This window comes from Dreissena polymorpha, chromosome 1 (assembly GCF_020536995.1).
Source record: "Dreissena polymorpha isolate Duluth1 chromosome 1, UMN_Dpol_1.0, whole genome shotgun sequence".
Lineage (NCBI taxonomy): Eukaryota > Metazoa > Mollusca > Bivalvia > Myida > Dreissenidae > Dreissena > Dreissena polymorpha.
The window spans coordinates 166913982-166933419 of NC_068355.1; the positions used below are offsets into that span (position 1 = coordinate 166913982).

General features: G+C 33.4%; 1 protein-coding gene across 1 annotated transcript in view; it reads left to right on the forward strand.

Moving 5' to 3' along the window:
* LOC127859478 (A disintegrin and metalloproteinase with thrombospondin motifs 9-like) overlaps nucleotides 1–19438 on the forward strand; it is a 205145-nt gene that overhangs the window by 173342 nt on the left and 12365 nt on the right. Inside the window, exon 29 of the mRNA XM_052396923.1 lies at nucleotides 18971–19135. Within this exon, the coding sequence (XP_052252883.1) occupies nucleotides 18971–19135 (165 nt within the window). The remainder of the gene's footprint in view (nucleotides 1–18970; nucleotides 19136–19438) is intronic.

The window sequence follows — 19438 nt, forward strand, 5'->3', positions numbered from 1 at the left end:
TTATTTTCATTGTTTTTACATTTGTTTGTGATTTATTTAATAAATTATTCAAACATTTAAGACATGTCTTTGCTTAAAAGTATGTTTTATTTTTTGACTGTGTTTTTGTGTCTTTCTTACTAGTACATTATATTTATAATGGATATTGGTACTACAGGGGATATTTTGTTGTTCAGTCACCTTTAAGAAAGAGGTAATGAAATTTTAATGACGCCCTTTTTAAGAAACAGAGTTATGTTGCTTTGCACCTGTTTGTTGGTCAGTGAGGATGTAGGCTGGTCAAGGTCACTGTGTCTTGTAACAGTAAATTAGTTTCCACACTATATATTGAAAATGCTTTTATGTATAATCAATCAAATTGATATATTGGTTGCTTTGTTGAAAGGGAAGATGCCTACAGTTTTTCAGTTCACCACATCAAAGGTCAAGGTCATTGGGGTTTGTAACAAGGAATTTGTTGGGACAATGTATTTTTAGATCACCTTGATCTAAATCATGCAAATTGGTAATCCAATTACATAAGAGGACAAGACAAATCATTTTGATTTTGAGATCAACAGGTCAAAGATGAGGATTGCATATGCTTGGGTAAAAAAAATGATTTCTGCATAATATCTACAGGAGGCTTTGACCTAAAATCATTTGAATTGGTATGTTCTTTATTTGGAATGAAAGGCTTACATAACAGGTCAAAGGTCAAGGTCACGGGGGCTTATTACAGGAGTTTTGTTTCCATTAAATATCTCAAGAACGCTTTGAACTGCAATCATGCATATTGTTATAGTGCTGGGTAGAAAGGAAGACATTTATTTAATTAAAGATCATCAGGACATAGGTAAAGGTCACAGGGGCATGTATCATAACACTGGTTTCTGCGCCATGTCATTGAATAAGAGAACAATTTGATCTGTGAACATAGCAAGTGCTCTGCTGGTTACCTGGGAGTAGAGAAAGAGGCCTATTGATTTTAAGTCAAGAGGCCCTTAAAATCAAGATCGTGTGTGCTTGCAACATGAAAATTAAATTGAAACAATGAATAATTAATTCTTAGAAAAATTAATAAAAGCAGGCTGGTTTCTTTTGACCAAGAATAGAATTTAATGATCCCAAATGATTTTTAATCAAGAGTTCTAAGGTCAAGATCACAGAACCGACTATGCTGATAGTCATGGGGAATACATGTTTTGCAAACATCTCTGTTTGTTATTAAAAAAAGGAATTCACTATAGTGGACAAATATTGCTAGAAATTTTAACCATTTAACCCATTTATTGTTGAAAAACTTCTGAGTGTGACAAAATGAATATTTCTTTATACTATGACCTTTTGATTGTCATAGGAATGAAGCAAAATGGAAGGAAGGGAACAAAATCAACACTTATTTTATATGCAATACATTGAGCCAATAATTACTTGACATTTTCAATTAATTTATACTTGGTCATTTTGTCTTTTGATGGTAACCTTTCATTATCAACATTGTGTACACATTATATAACTTGGACTCATATGTAGATAAACAGTATAGTCCAAATTGGTTAACAAAACACACACACACTATCAAAACATATAAATAATTTAATTCATATTCCAACACAATAATGTTTTACCAGAGCCAATTTTTATTGTTTTTCCATACTTTTAATAATGATATCTTTTCTTCAAATTGGTATTTACATCTGGATACCAAAATTCCAGACAGTTCAAAACATCAATTTCCCATCTTGGGTGGGATAATATCTTAATTGAAATAAATATCAATGTTTAATCTTTAACAGAAGCAAAAAATTATAGTATAATCTCTAACAGAAACAAAAGTCGACCAATAATCTCCAAACTAAAGGCACACTGACACAGATTATCTTTGCTATGGTAATTTTACATGACACATGCTCAGACGCCCAACTGATGAACAGAACTGAACCAGACTTCTATGAAATCGGAAAATATGAATGAAGCAAAAGGATATAAATACAAAGTGCTTCATTTCTTTTTTTGTGTCACTTTGAACTTGCTCTGATTTTATGATTGAATAAAAAAATATTAATTTTATAAAACTATGGCAAAAGTTGTGTTTTTTATACTGTACGTTCCGGTTGTTCAAAAGCTTATATCGCAATGGCTGGACACTGCGTCTGAATAAAGTTCTGTTCTGTTCTGAATCAAATTATTCCGCTTTTAGACCTAATACATTATATTTTATTATAACACAGCTCAAAACCACCTTCAAAAGACTCTGGTAATTCCCCTTTGTTTTGCTAATTGGCCAATAATGGACTCAAGAACTTTGATGATTGTTTACATGTTGCGAGCATTAGGGCAATGTAGTAATTATGCACCTTTCATTAGCTCTAATTCTTTGGTTAATACTTTAGGATAAGCAAGTCTATGTCTGTTCTCCAAGGTGGCAGTCTATGTCTGTTCTCCAAGGTGGCAGTCTATGTCTGTTCTCCAAGGTGGCATTTCATAAGTAAGATTCAGAATGCGTTTTTTTGTACTTCTACTATTTAAAAAAGTAAGTTACTATAATATAATGTAGATATTCAATACCTCATTTGATTTGCTGATTAAGACAAAGTATAATAAATTTGGACACCATATTAAAAAAATCCTAAAGAACATTTTATCTTAAGTCCTGTAACATATAAAACAAGTCCTTCTTAATATGTAATTGTATTACATCTGTCTGACCATTCTCATATGCTAAGCAGTTTATTGAATAAATCAAATGTTTGAAATGAACTTGGTTCTGAAAATAGTATATTGTTAAGGTACAATTTTTGTATTAAGAAAATTAATTGAGGGAAGCAAGTTGAACAAGACTATTGCCAAGCAATATATGTCCCCTACCAGCTCCACCATTGTAAGAAATTCCACCATTGTCAGATTTTTGGCTCGGCTGTTTTCGGAGAAAACCCAAGGTATTGTCATAGCCAGCTGCTCGTCCGACGTCAGCCGTCTGCCGTAGGCGTCGTGCTAAAACCTAATTGGCTCTAAAATCAAAGTGCTTCCACCTACAACTATGAAACTTCATATGTAGATGCACCTTGATGAGTTCTACACAACACCCAATTTTTGGTCACAAGGTCAAGGTCACTGTGACCTCTAAAAAAAATAATTCTGACAAGCTTTCGCAGCCGAGAGTTGGCACGTGTTATGCAGTGCTCTTGTTTTTATTTGTTGCCATATCAACCATAAGTTTTGACGTAGGAACAAAATGAACTGACGTGCATAATGACCATATTGCCATCTATCCATGTTTCAAGTTTCATGAAGAAATATTAAGAACTATAAAAGTTATCGCAGGATCCAGAAAAGTGTGACAAACAGACAGACACATAGAGCGAAAACCATAAGTCCTCTCCGGTGAAATCGGTAGGGGACTACTAAGCAGCATTCCTGAAATTGTGAAAAATATCAATGAAACCTTTCCAAAGAACATTAATCTTTTCTTTGAATGCTTTTTTTGTTTAAGTATTAAATTAAAATAAATTTGACGAAAACCCTACTGTTAGTTTTTTTTACTATAAAACCATAGGCTCATAGAAAAAAAGCCAAAATAGCTGCATAACATAGTAGGATGGCTGCATTTTAAAATGCTAAATTACCTTTTAAATTAGTTTTTATGTTCTTTTAGTTGTCTTGGTGTCTTTGATGTGTCTAGTTTTAGTTCTTTGGTGCATTTAACCACACAGTCAGTGGTGGTTGGAAGATGTAATTAGTCAAGAGATCAACAGGATGCCTGTTGTATCTGTATATAATTCCCATGATTCAATAGATTCAACCTTGATTCTCAATGTGTGTTCTTGGTGAGGAAAGTGGAATCGAACATTAATTTTGCTCATTGGTGATTATAGCAAACAATATTTGAGTGTAATGCAAAACACTTTATTTCATCTACATAATACAAATTAATGTTTTCTGGTCCTGCTTTAATTTTACTCTTTAAAATCAAAATCTGACCAAAGTTTGCTTTAGTTTTCTGACGCACAATTTAGTTATCTCTTTATTTTAATATTGAGTTAACTGACCGTTATTGGATAAATTCAAAAAAGTTGTCTTAACTCTTATTTGATTAATCTCTTTAAAGAATTCTGACCCTTAGTTGATCTAATAAGTTGTCTTACCGTTATTTGATTAATCTAAAAAAATTAAGATTTCTGACTGAGAGTTGATTAATCTTTAACAAAATACAGATTTATTACTGAATTATTTGAATTGAGATTTAAAATATCTTTACAAAGTTTAGATTTATGACCCTGATTTGAATTATTTTTATCACAGACATAAGCTTCATGTTGCAAAAGGTTTCTATGCAGACTTGTAAGTCTTCAAAATAATGGTGCAGAAGTAAAAAGTGATAACTTTATGATATGAAACATATTAAATAGTTAAAAAGTGTGTGATAATTATGTTCATATGCATAAGTATTTGTCGCACAAAATTGAAATGGGTTATTTTCCAGTGTGTGTCTTTTTTTATTCAAGAATATCACAAAATGATCCAGTGTCTACGGTTTAAATTAAACCATTCCAAAATGTAGGCATTCAATTTAAAGTACATACATTGTATCCTAAATGTATTATATATCTCTACAACCTGAAAACTTGGCCTAGTTAAAAAGATCCAAGAATTAATTGAATTTTAATTAAAACCAAACAGTGCACCAGTATTCTCAAACTGCACAGCATTCTTGAGATCTTGTAGACATACCTCCATTCTTTCTGGTCTAAGCCCTCACTTTCCTAACATTAAAAACTGCAGACACACAAGTTTAGTCTATCAAAATGCACTCAAAAAACATCAGTGGCCTAGAAAGCTGTTTAAAGTTATGCTGTCCTGATTACGGAAAGGCAGTTTGTAGTAGAGTAGTAAAGAGCCAGATAAAATGCTTGGCCCTTATCCAAACCTCAGACGTTTCTGCTGTCTGGACTGTTTTCATTTTCCCTCTATTGCGCTGTCTTGTATCTTCTGGCTGGGTCATGTGATGAAGCTGATCTTGAAGTTTTGTTTCTGTAATTTATGTAATTGCTATAGAAAAACAAAATAAGAGGCAAGGAAACAGTCTCTGTAAGTTGGCTTTTGATAATGATCTTACATTGTTGCTATTGTTGTGGTTGTGTTTTGTTGTTGTTGATTTGATGATCACAAAATACATTTTTGTCAAATTCTTTTCCATTTTACACTATTAGTTATAAAAGAAATGAATTTTTTAAATAATGTTTAATTGTGTTTAAATGATAAAACAAATACAATTTTACAACTTTGTTTCAAAGTTTGTTTCACTGGTTTGCCAAACAAGTTTGTTCATAATCCTGACTATGAAAATACATATGGCGAGTAACTAATAAAAGTTTTTGGCTTGTCTAAACATACTCCCAGAATAATGCAGAAGTTTACAAACATTCTTACCTGGGTTAAAAGTTTGCTTTACGCCCCAAATAGTATTACGTAAGCTAGTTTGTTATAATTCAGCTACCCTACATTTTTGAGATAGCTTAATAACGAATTGAAGGCCTAAATTTTGACCTAGCATACCTCAGCACATTTAGAAGCAAGGGAAAGGGTTTAATTTTTAGAGTAATTTAAGACCCAATCTATGTTTATTTGTAGCAAGGGAAAGGGTTTAACCCTTTGCATGCTGGGAAATTTGTCGTCTGCTAAAATGTTGTCTGCTGAATTTCTAAAATTAGCATTTTCTTTGATTTTTTTTCAAAGAATACTATCAGAATAGCAAACAGTTTGGATCCTGATGAGACGCCACGTTCTGTGGCGTCTCATCTGGATCCAAACTGTTTGCCAAGGCCTTCAAAATTTGGTTCCCGCACTGAAAGGGTTTTAATGTTTAGAGTAATTTAAGACCCAATCTATGTTTATTTGTCTCTGTAAAAATGTTATTTTCTAAACTTTTTAGTTTTGTTTTAAATTGTTTAAATTTTGGAGGTAACAATTGTGAACCAGGCATTTGGAGGGTTCTTTGCTTACAGGTTAAAAGAGGCTATTAGTTGATCTAGTGTATTAAGTATAATAACATCTACATGTACAACAATAAGCTAGATTTATTTACGCATTTGTCCTCACATAATATTATTAACATTTTTGTAATCAAGCAAGAGTTAACAACTTGTTAGCTTCATTCATCCTCTTGTTCTTACTCCCTTGCACTTTAAGAAACAAAATGCACCAATCCACCACCTCCTAAGTGAATGTTATAATAAGCACAGAAAACTCAATGGTTGCACCCCAATTAGCCTGATTTTCATTTTAACCTGCAGAAGCTCTAGATAAATGAGGGTAAATGGTTGAAGTAACTGTCTAGGAAATTTAAAGATGCCTTCATTATGTGCAATGTTTTTTGTCTAGGTATGTAATGTATCTTGTTTTAGTGTTTTTTAGCACTCTGTTAATTGTGCCAAGTGTGCTAAATCAAACCATGTGCCTTATTTCATGCTATTTTTGTGTCTGTTACTTATCACTTGTCAATAAAACTATTCAAAGCAAGATGAGCCGCATATTAGACGGCCCGTCTTGCTGATAAATGATTTTTTAAAATTCAATTTGCTTGACCTTTGACCCTGATTTTGATTGGCCGACTAAATCACACTTACAGTTAAAATTGACGCTTGTGTCCGCCCACTTTTTAAACAACAATTGTTTCAATTGGTTGGCTCTGAATACTGTGGAATCTCAAATCTTACACAAGCATTGTTATTTAGTGATTACGGCTGGGTTAAGCCTATCAAGTCGCTGTCAAGGCATACATTAATTGAACATATATCATTGATGCTTTATCATTTTGAATGTTGTAAGTTTGATATATGCCTATTTGGTTTCCTGTGAGTTACATTTGTATAATCTTGGCAGCACTGTTATAGAATTACTGTGTGCTTTGCCAGTGATTGAAAAGGAAACTCATGGAGAGGGGGGGGGGGGGGGGTGATTATTGGCAACAATTAAACAAATATCATAAATATTCTAAATAATTGAGGTTAATTCAGAAAATGAGTTCTTATTTGAATTTCAAATCTGCTTAGAATTGAGAATGTTGGTCAGCGCATGAGCAATGTTAAATCTCAGCTTTAAGTATATTCCTCATCAGCTCGGCATTGTGTCAGCTTGTTACTGTATGACAAAAAAAGAGCGATGCTTGGTAAAAAAAGGGTTTAATGCATGTGGGTAAAGTGTCCACCCAGATTAGCCTGTGCTGTCTGCACAGACTTATCAGGGACGACACTTTTCGCGACGACACTTTACCCACATGATTTGAACCCCTTTTTCACAAAGCACGGCCCAAATTTTAAAGGGATCTTTTCACGTTTTGGTAAATTGACGAAATTGAAAAAAGTTGTTTCAGATTTGCAAATTTTCGTTTTAGTTATGATATTTGTGAGGAAACAGTAATACTGAACATTTACCATGGTTTAATATAGCCATTATATGCATCTTTTGACGATTTAAAAACCTGAAAATTATAAAGCGTTGCAAGCAAAGCGAAACGATTTAATAATTTGGAAAGTTTTTGTGAAACTACAAAGATTGCATATATAAAGTATAAAATACGTCTCTCATTCATAATTGGCAGGATGGCCGAGCGGTCTAATTGGTTTTTACTCTAGGACTCCAGGGGTCACTGGTTCAAGCCCTGCTGCGGGCAAATTTTTTCCTTTTTAGCTCACCTGATTGCTCAGGTGAGCTTTTGTGACCGGTCTTTGTCCGTCGTATGTCTGTCCGTCCGTTAACATTTGCTCGTAAACACTCTAGAGGCCACATTTCTTGTCCCATCTTCATGAAACTTGGTCAGAAGCTTTGTCCCAAAGAAATATTGGCCGAGTTCGAAAATGGGTTGTACCGGGTCAAAAACTAGGTCACTAGGTCAAAAAAAAGAAAAACCTTGAAAACACTGTTGAAGTCACATTTCATGCCCAATCTTCATGTTACTTTGTCAAAATGTTTGTCTTAATGATATCTTGGTTGAGTTCAAAAGTGGTTCTGATCCGTTGAAAAACATGGCCGCCAAAGGGCGGGGCAGTTTTCCTTATTTGGCTTTAGAGAAACCTTGTAAACACTCTAGAAGTCACAATTTTTGCCCAGTCATCGTGAAAGTTGGTCGAAACATTGGTTCAATCGATGTCTCGGACAAGTTTGAAAATGGTCGAGATCGGTGAAAAAACATGGCCGCCAGTGGGCGGGGCATTTTTCTCTATATGTATATAGTGGCAGTTTTCCCTATTTGGCTACAGAGAAACCTTGTCAACACTCTTAAGTCACAATTTTTGCCGAATCATCATGAAAGTTGGTCAAAACATTGGTTTTATTGATATCACAGACGAGTTTGAAAATGGTTAGGTTTGGTGAAAAAACATGGCCGCCAGTGGGCCGGGCATTTTTCTCTATATGTATATAGTAAAAACTTTAACACAGTAGAAGTCACATTTTTGGCCCAATTTTCATGAAATTTGCTCAGAACATTTGTTTCCTTGATACGAGAGTTGAGTTAAAAAATGGTTCCGGTCAGTTGAATAACACCGCTGCTGGGAGGGGGGCAGTTTTCTCATTATGCCCCCCCCCCCCCTTTCGAAAAAGAGGGGGTATATTGTTTTGCTCATGTCGGTCTGTCCGTCCACCAGATGGTTTCCGGATGATAACTCAAGAGCGCTTATGCCAAGGATCATGAAACTTCATAGGTACATTGATCATTTCTCGCAGATGACCCCTATTGATTTTGAGGTCACTAGGTCAAAGGTCAAGGTCACGATGACCCGAAATAGTAAAATTGTTTCCGGATGATAACTCAAGAACATTTATGCCTAGGATCATGAAACTTCATAGATTCATTGATCATGACTCGCAGATGACCCCTATTGATTTTCAGGTCACTAGGTCAAAGGTCAAGGTCACGGTGACCTAAAGCAGTAAAATGGTTTCCGGATGATAACTCAAGAACGCTTATGCCTAGGATCATGAAACTTCATACATTCATTGATCATGACTTGCGGATAACCCCTATTGATTTTCATGTCACTAGGTCAAAGGTCAAGGTCACGATGACCAGAAATAGTAAAATGGTTTCCGGATGATAACTCAAGAAAGCTGAGGCCTAGGATCATAAAACTTCATAGGGACATTGATCATAACTCAAAGATGAACCCTATTGATTTTCATGTCACTAGGTCAAAGGTTAAGGTCACGATGACCTGAAATAGTAAAATGGTTTCCGCATGATAACTCAAGAACGCTTAGGCCTAGGATCATGAAACTTCATAGGTACATTGATTATGACTCGCAGATGACCCCTATTGATTTTCAGGTCACTAGGTCAAAGGTCAAGGTCATGGTCACCCGAAATAGTAAAATGGTTTCCAGAAGAATGCTTATGCCTGGGATCATAAAACTTCATAGGTACATTGATCATGACACGAAGATGACCCCTATTGATTTTCAGGTCACTAGGCCAAAGATCAAGGTCACAGTGACCTGAAATAGTAAAATGGTTTCTGGATGATAACTCAAGAATGCTTATGCCTAGGATCATGAAACTTCATAGGTACAATGATCATGACTGGCAGATAACCCCTATTGATTTTCAGGTCACTAGGTCAAAGGTGAAGGTCACGGTGACCTGAAATAGTAAAATGGTTTCTGGATGATAACTCAAGAACGCTTATGCCTAGGTTCATGAAACTTCATAGGTATATTGATCATGACACGCAGATTACCCCTATTGATTACAGGTCACTAGGTCAAAGGTCATGGTCACAGTGCCAAAAAACGTATTCACACAATGGCTGTCAAGGTCACGGTGACTCAACTTAGAAAAATGGTTTTCGGATGATAACTCAAGAATGCTTACGCCTAGGATCATGAAACTTCATAGGTACATTGATCATGACTCGCAGATGAAATAATGATGAAACTTGACCAGGATGTTTGTCTGGACAATATCTAGGTCAAGTTTGACATTTGGTAAAGATTGAATGAACCGACTTCTCTCAGGTGAGCGAACTAGGGCCATCTTGGCCCTCTTGTTTTTATCTTATTCTTGATTTTTTACTGGAGCTTTTTAGATCCAATGTTTACATTTATCAATATAAAGCATTTAACGACAAACTTCAAAACATGCCAAAATCTGTGAAAAGGCCCCTTTAACAGATAATTATTTTCCAACTTTTTAGCATGACCCTTTTAGATGCTCCTTATTACAAGTGTCAAATGTCACGTTTCCTGTATTTGTCTGAACAGGACAACTTGACAGTCGTCTATAGAATACTTTAGAAAAAAAATGAACAATTCCACATGCTTGACTACATTTTCAAACAAAATTAATTTTATGATGTTAATTAAATATTGGTTTAAAAAAACTGTAAAAAAGAATCAGACTAAAAATTATTTACACCTATAGAAACAATTACTGTTTTAACTAAAAATATAATATTTTATTTTATTTTCCACTCACTTAATCATATTTTCACAGAAAAAAATTGAAGTTAATAAAACATTGGTTAAAAAACAGCAACACAAACATCAGACTGAAAATTATTTATGCAGAAAGAAACAATGAAGTTTTTTTCATTTTAAATGAAAATCAACCTTGAACCTTCCTTAATCAATAATTGCCTGCAGGTGTCATGAGCACCTTATAACACATTCAATAAGCCTCTGAATTGTGAGAAAATCCTACATATTTGAACTATTATTATTTTCAAACAATATACATTCTATTATCAGTCTGGGAATGTTCACTATCAGCATCTCATGTTGAAGTACACTGGTAATATGGCTTGGACAGCTTCCCAGTACCTGTCTGTTAATTGAGGCAGCCTTAAAGGCTGGCAACCAGGACAGAAAATCTGTTGTCTCTAAGTTTTAAGGCTGGTTGTCACATTTCTCTACCCAATTCCCCTATAAAGATTTATATTTTATAAATACAAATATCATTTTACACTGGTCCAAGCTTGTGTTTATGATGCATTTTGATGATTTTGTGTTAAATTAGTGACTTGATTTTTGTGCTATTAATTCCATAATTTGTTAATTTATTAGTGTGATATTTTAGCTTTATATTGATCAATATGAAAGCTGCATCTATTTTGTAAGCTGAGTCAAGCTCTTTATTTATTAATCTGAAAGTTAGTCTTATTCGTTATTGGGATTTTTATTTAGTGGACTGTAGTTGTTATTTGGATACTGTGTTACTAGCTGATTCTAGTTGTTAATTGGATAATGTATAAGTTGATTATAGTTGTTATTTGGATAATGTGTAGGTTGATTCTAGTTGTTATTTGGATAATGTGTAGGTTGATTCTAGTTGTTATTTGGATAATGTGTAGGTTGATTCTAGTTGTTATTTGGATAATGTGTAGGTTGATTCTAGTTGTTATTTGGATAATGTGTAGGTTGATTCTAGTTGTTAATTGGATAATGTATAAGTTGATTCTAGTTGTTATTTGGATAATGTGTAGGTTGATTCTAGTTGTTATTTGGATCATGTGTAAGTTGATTATAGTTGTTATTTGGATAATGTGTAGGTTGATTCTCCTTGTTATTTGGATAATGTGTAGGTTGATTCTAGTTGTTATTTGGATAATGTGTAGGTTGATTCTAGTTGTTATTTGGATAATGTGTAGGTTGATTCTCGTTGTTATTTGGATCATGTGTAAGTTGATTCTCGTTGTTATTTGGATAATGTGTAGGTTGATTATAGTTGTTATTTGGATCATGTGTAAGTTGATTATAGTTGTTATTTGGATATGATAGCTTATTCTAGTTGTTATTGAGATATAGTGCTTTTTGTGTTCTAGTTGTTATTTGGCTAATTTGTAATCTTATTCTAGTTTTTATTTGGATGTGTCAGCTTATACTAGCTGTTATTAGTATAAAATGTAATCTTATTCTACAAGTTATTTTGATGTGTAAACTTGTTACAGTGTTGTTATTGTCCCCTACCGGTTTCACCATAGGGGACTTATGGTTTGCGCTCCGTCTGTCTGCAGTCTGTCTGCAGTCTGTCTGTCTGTCCGTCACACTTTACTGGATCTTGCGATAACTTTAAAAGTTCTTCATATTTTTTCATGAAACTTTAAACATGGATAGATGGCAATATGGAGATTATGCACGTCATTTCATTTTGTTCCTACGTAAAGAATTCTGGTTGCTATGGCAACAAATAGACTAGAAATACTGCTGAAAATGGTGGTTTTCTGGATCCTGCGATAACTTTAAAAGTTCTTCATATTTTTTTCATGAAACTTGAAACATGAATAGATGGCAATATGGACATTATGCACATCATTTCATTTTGTTCCTACGTCAAAAATTCTGTATGCTATGGCAACAAATTTAAAAAAATCTGACAATTGTGAAATTTCTTACAATGGTGGAGCCGGTAGGGGACTTATATTGCTTGGCAATAGTCTTGTTTAGATATGTTATCTCGTTCCAGCTTTTTCGGCGTAGCTGTTTAACGTCACTTTTGACCTTAGGTGACCTTTAGGTTACATTCATAAAAATGCCCGCAGCTACCCACGAATGAATACACTTCATTTAGTCCATTGGCTGATTTGAGAATACCACCAGAACATTGGAAACATGGCTGCGTCTTTCTAACACTGTTTTACTGCATGTTCAGCGTGAAACAATTTTATCTCTTATGAAAAGGCATGATAGATTGAACAGTTTTGCATTGAACTCTTCACATCAATACAATTTGTGCGAAGATTCTACACCTTCGTCAGTTCGTGGTTAGTGTGTGTGAATGTCAGAGTTTATATACAGGTCATCACTGCGTTATATAATAAAGACGCTATAGCGTGAACTAGGAATTTTCTTTAGACCAGATAGATGTTTAATGAAGATATCCAGCGATATAATTATGGTATGTCAATAATAGATTCTTAATGTGTTTTCAACAATACCATAATAAATATTTTTTTTAATTAATTTTAACAAGAATTATTCCACCATATTGACGTATGTATTAAGCATGAGCGCGATGATTCTCGATACTGTTAATACTCGAATCAAATAGCAATGCCCGACAAACCACTAAAACAGGTTTGTTCAAAGAATGCGCGTATAAATATTTAAAATATGTATGGATACTTCGCGTGTGGCCGGTTGACTCATATGTTTTAATTTCACTTCCATTATTGTTTTCGTTTTCTGTTTTTTATCTATAGGTTTATGACCAGCAATATGTAATAATGTAAAATAAGCCGCAAAAACTCCGCGTAACAACCCGTACTGCAGGAGATGCAGCTAAGAACTGTACAGAAAAAGACATTCGCTATCCTTGATCTCATTTATTGAACTCTTTACCTTTCATAAACTCCAACCACAATCAACGCCGTATATCTTTATGAAAAATATTTCTTGTTTGATAATGTGTATTCTCAATCTAGCTTTTATTTGATTTATTTGTATTATGATTCTGGCTGTTGTTAGATGACTGTAAAAACACACAAACCATAAGAAAAATCAGTAACTGATTAATTGTTTGCAACTTTGTATTGTATTAAGCAATTAGCATACCATAGCAATATGCCTTTAACCTTGAAATGTTATTTCATTATACTTGAAAATGATAAATAAAAAACAGAATAATAAAACAAAAAAGATATTGGCTGCGGTTTACCACAATGCTACATCAAAGATTAATCTATTGGCCTGGAATGCTGTACATTTTTATAAATGCATTGTTATGTTATATTGCATTAATAATAATTGCTGTTTCCATGCCAAAATATGATGATCTCGCCTGCTCATGTCTCAACAGTTTTGGCGCATTTAATAATTTACGGTGAATTGTTTTAATCTGTCCATAAAAGTTATTGCTTTGTATTACATCATGAAGGCATTATGGCATTATGTCAGCCACTTCTTGTTTTTATGAAATATGAGCAGCCCGTATACCTGTTTATTGTTAGAAAAGCACACATCACTGGCGTAGCTGTTAATGCTAGACTTAAGCTTATGAAACATATTTAAATAAGTTATTTTTTGGAAGAATGCGCCCAATTGAGCTTTAAGTTCTTAAGCCACATAATTCTTTGTCAATCTTTGAATTGTTTGTTCAGAAAAAAGCTATGTACTTTTCTTGTTGACTTTTGTACAAATATAATTATGTTTGATTTTGTAAATTTTCTAATCTGCCAATTTGCCCTAATAATAAAAGGACAATGTTAAGTTTGGTGTTGTGAGAACTTGTATCAGACTCGATGGTGTGTGAATTCATATTGTGTGCGTTAGTTGACAGTTTTTATATATATTCAAATAGTTACAACTACAGAGTCAGCATTTTAAGACTAAAGATTCAGATTGTTAAGACTCTATTTTCAGATTGTTAAAACTCTATATTCAGATTGTTAAAACTCTATATTCAGATTGTTAAAACTCTTTATTCAGGTTGTTAAAACTCTATATTCAGATTGTTAAAACTCTATTTTCAGATTGTTAAAACTCTATATTCAGATTGTTAAGACTCTATTTTCAGATTGTTAAAACTCTATTTTCAGATTGTTAAAACTCTTTATTCAGATTGTTAAAACTCTATATTCAGATTGTTAAAACTCTATATTCAGATTGTTAAAACTCTATATTCAGATTGTTAAAACTCTTTATTCAGATTGTTAAAACTCTATATTCAGATTGTTAAAACTCTTTATTCAGATTGTTAAAACTCTATATTCAGATTGTTAAAACTCTATATTCAGATTGTTAAGACTATATGTTCAAATAATTAAGACTAACGTAAAAGAATCATTAAAACTATTATTTTTGCTTGCTAAGAAAACATATTCAGATTATTTTAACAAAAGATTCAGAATGTAAAGTTTAAATACTCAGATTTTCAAGACTATAGATTTTGATTGTTTAGACTATAGATTCAGATTTTTGAAGATGCAGATTGTTAATACTATAGATTCAGATTGTTAGACTCACATGATTATCTCAAAACATTTTAGCTACGGACCTGCATCAAGTGTGTTAACTTAGTTCTGGGACTAGTATTTATTGCATTTAATTGTTCCTTGTAACCCACTTAGCGAATTTATTGTTAAAACAGTTGTGCTATTACGCATGTCTTCAACTTAGTTTTGTTGTTATGACGTCATTCAGAGTTTCCTCTTTCAGAATGCTTGTTGTTTTTATGGCTGATTCTCTTCACATATATTTGAACTCTTAATACTTGCCAGACATTTGAAAATAATTGTTGTTGTGAGATTAGCAGATTGCAAAAGTAAGCTGATTTTCTCAGACACTCAACAGGGAGTTTTTGCTTATAATTTAACTAAGTTGGTTAATTGTGCAATTAAATCTTGTCTACATAATGTTCTTAGTGAAAATGCATGTGATGGGGCTTTAACAAATGTTGTTACCATGATGTGTAAGTGTTGTTTTCCATCAATTGTAATTAATCTTACAACCACAAACACATGATGTTGTGGAAACTTGCCAGCTTCCATTATTTGAATGCTGATTGAAATGGTATGATACAATGATAAACTGTACCAGAAAACCCCATGAAGCAAAAATTCTCATTGTTGGACTTGTTTTTTTGTTAACTTTGATTGTTATTCTTTAAAAGCCCTTCTTTGTTTTTTTGTTTTGATTTATTATATTTGTTCTGCTTATCAATGTAATCTAAGGAGATGTTGCTACATTGTATTTTTTGTTAACTTTGTTACTCTTTAAAAGCCCTTCTTTGTTTTTAGCTCACCTAAACACAACGTGCTCATGGTGAGCTTTTGTGATCGCCTTTTGTCCGTCATCCGTTGTCCGTCGTGCGTTGTTCATTGGGCGACGTCAACATTTTCCTTGTTCACTCTTTAGAGGCCACATTTATTGTCCAATCTTCATGAAATTTGGTCAGAAGATTTGATTTCAATGATATCTTAGATGAGTTCGAAAATGGTTACGCTTGCTTGAAAAACATGGCTGCCAAGCGGCGGGGCATTTTTCCTTATATGGCTATATATGGCTATAGCAATTTCTTGTTAACACTCTAGAGGCCACATTTATTGTCTGATCCTCATAAAACTTGGTCAGAAGATTCATTAACATTAACATAGTTATTAACACTCATGATAAGCCTTTCAACTAAGAGATAACTGAAATAAAGACAACATGTACATGATTTTGCAGTATTTATGTAGTATTTATCTCCCTTGTTTAACCTGGTTCAGTAATCTATTTTTAGTTCTGCTCTGGAATTTAGGAAGATATTGTTCATTAATAAATGCACTGTTCTGAGGGAAAATTGACTACTCTGCCATTGATCTCTTCTGAACTGTATAAAATAAGCTGTTTGGGCTGATTTAAACACCTTGATGCTTTCTTGAAAAGTTAACAGCTCTTGAAAAAGGTTGGAATTTTGAAATAATTAAACTCTAAATTATTTTTAACACCAGCATCAAGACATTTTGGCATTATTTTCTAAATTATTCTTATTATTTAGATTATTTTTATTTGGCATTTTCTAAATTAGAAAGACTCTATTCTATTTCAATAACTGTAGTAAATTTTTCTTATTTTTACATTTGATTCATTGAAGTTTCCTAATCTTTTAAATATTGTTCTTTAGATTAAATTAGACCTATTTTGTAAAATAGATTTTTGAAGCACTTTCTAGACTAACAGTAACTTATATTTATATCATTTTTTTTTTTTTTACAGATTTTGAACTTCTTTTTACATTATTGCATAAACTCCATCTATAATGCCCTCTGGCAGGGTGCAGATAATTGGCAAAAGCAGGGCTTTAACGGGAGAAATCGTGTATTAACAAGGCGATTCACGCGCGGTTCAAGCCCTGTTATGTGTTTTTCACATCCATAATCTGATCCACACGCAGTTACTTCCCTTCTCCAGCCTTTGACGACTTTCCAAGCATAAATTACAGGTGGAAGTAACGTACCCTGGATAGTATTTTTTTAAGGAACCCAATATATTCAAATCAATACATAAAATCATGCTTAATGAGAAAAAAATTGACAAAGAATTATGATTTCAATATCAGAGGGTGTTTTTTTTCATGGCTCTTTGTCAATTTTTTTCTCATTAAACATGATTTTATATATTAATTTGAACCTAAAAATATTTAAATAAATCAATAAAAATACTATCCTGGGTACATTACTTCCACCTGTGGCATAAATGGGGAACTGAATAAGCACCAGTTTCCTCATGCATGCAGGGATAATGGCAATGACTATTTCAATCCACTTTTCAAATTATACCATCTGCACTCTCTTGACAGCAGCTTAATTTTATTGGCAACGTAAATGAAGTTAAGGTTATTTACTCAACACTTTCAAAGACTATGCTGTAAATGAAACTGTTTATGTACCTTTAACGTTCCTGTTGTAAATTCTAAAATAATTTCTCATTTCTTACTTTGCGCGGCTGCATTTCAACTTTGCATTAATCCACTGTTTGAACACATTTTAAATCGAAAACTGCCTATCCGAAGGTAAAGCCTTTTATTTAGGATGATGACCGAGTGAGGCATATGTAAAACACAACCTTGAACTGTATTGAAAGAATTATTTTGTCGATGTCGAATGAACAAGAGATAAATGTTATTTCAATTTAGTTTGGTATGTGTGATTTGTTAATGCAATAATAGCGAAAAAACACATTTTCTCGGACATGATCATCTGCGGGCGCTCTCAAAATCCGTTCCGAACGGATTTTTCGAGCGCCCGCAGATGATCATGCCCTCGAAAACGTGTATTATCCCTATATTCATTAAGGTATTTGCTGTATGTTGTTCATTTTTGTAATGATACTTAGATTCTTTAGACTTGTCTTGTACCTGTTCTTAATTTTCTGTCATTGTTCTTCATTTTCTGAGTTCTTGGAATATTGGAATAAAAATAGTTATTTTTGTTAAAGCAGTTTTTCACTTATAAATAAATTCTTTGAGTGTATTTAGGCGTCCCTGACTGAACGCCTTTAGTTAATTGAATTACAACCAGTCAGTATAGTCATCCTGACCGGAAATAAGAGTTCGTCAAATAAATATTTCCGCATTACATAAGTGCTCACAAAGTTACATAACTTGTAAGCGTCCTGTGACCGGTTCATTTGCGTAAGCCAAGGAGACGGCACTACCACACCTGGATAGGACAGTTGAGTTCGATAATGGTTTGGATTGGTAAAAAAACATGGCCGCCAGGGGGGGTCTTTTTTCTTATATTTATATAGTAAAAAAGCTTGTGAACACTCTAGAAGTCACATGTTTTGCCTAATCATCATGAAATTTTGTCAAAACAATAGTTATGAGGATGTCTCGGACGAGTTTGAAAATGGTCATGATCAGTGAAAAAACATGGCCGCCAGGGAGTGGGGCAGTTTTCTTTATGTGTTTATAGTGACAACATGTGAACAGTCTAGAAGACACATTTTTTCCCAATCTTCATGAAATTTGGACATATCTTGGAAGAGTTAAAAAATGGTTCAGGTCTGTTAAAAAATCATGGCGCCAAGGGGCCATTTGTTGTTCATTCTTCATGATACTTGGTTAGAACATTTGTTCCATTGATATCTTGGGCTGAAAAGAACAGGTCATTTCTTTTTATCTCAGGTGAGCGACTTTGGGCCTTTCAGGCCCTCTTGTTTTTGTTTTGATTAATTATATTTGTTCTGTTAACTAAGGGGATGTTACTACATTTGTATCACATCAATATGATGCTGGCTTGTCAAAACATTTTTATCTTAAATTGGAACGGGAAAATAAAATCTCCCTTTAGATGTATTTTTTCTAACTATCTCTTTAAAAAAACAAAAAAACATTACATAAAGCCATGTCTTATAACAAGGACAATATTATTATGTTGAGTATTGAGAGTGAAATGGACTACATGTATAAAGCACCTAAATCAGCTTCAGGCCTAAACCTTATTTTATGTGTTTTACTAAAATGTTGATAATTATACAAAGAGAAATAACATAAATATATTTTTGTTTTTAGTGCTCTGTAACCTGTGGCACCGGTTCATCGCAACGTGAGGTCATCTGCGTGTCTGAATCTGGGATCCCGCATCCATCGTCTGAGTGTGATGATCAAAAACCTAGGAACACTAAACGATGTACAAAGACACCATGTCCATCCTGGGCCTATACCAAATGGGGAAAGGTCAATTTATGCAAGATTGAATAATTCCATGACCTTATCACGAGATTCTATATGAGATGTTTGCAGTCAATGTAACTATAATAAAAGGAAGAAAACAGTGTCCACTCAATACTTTGCATTATACTATTTGAATTGATCTTCATATATTGATATGTCAAACTCAAATCTTGCTTGGGAGTGTACATGTTGTGGTTCTGGTCAAGGTCACAACTTCTAGAAATATATTAGTTATTATTTTGTTGACAAAGTATTTTTCCTATAAAAAATGTTCATGCAATTTTTATGTGTTCCATTTCTGATTGT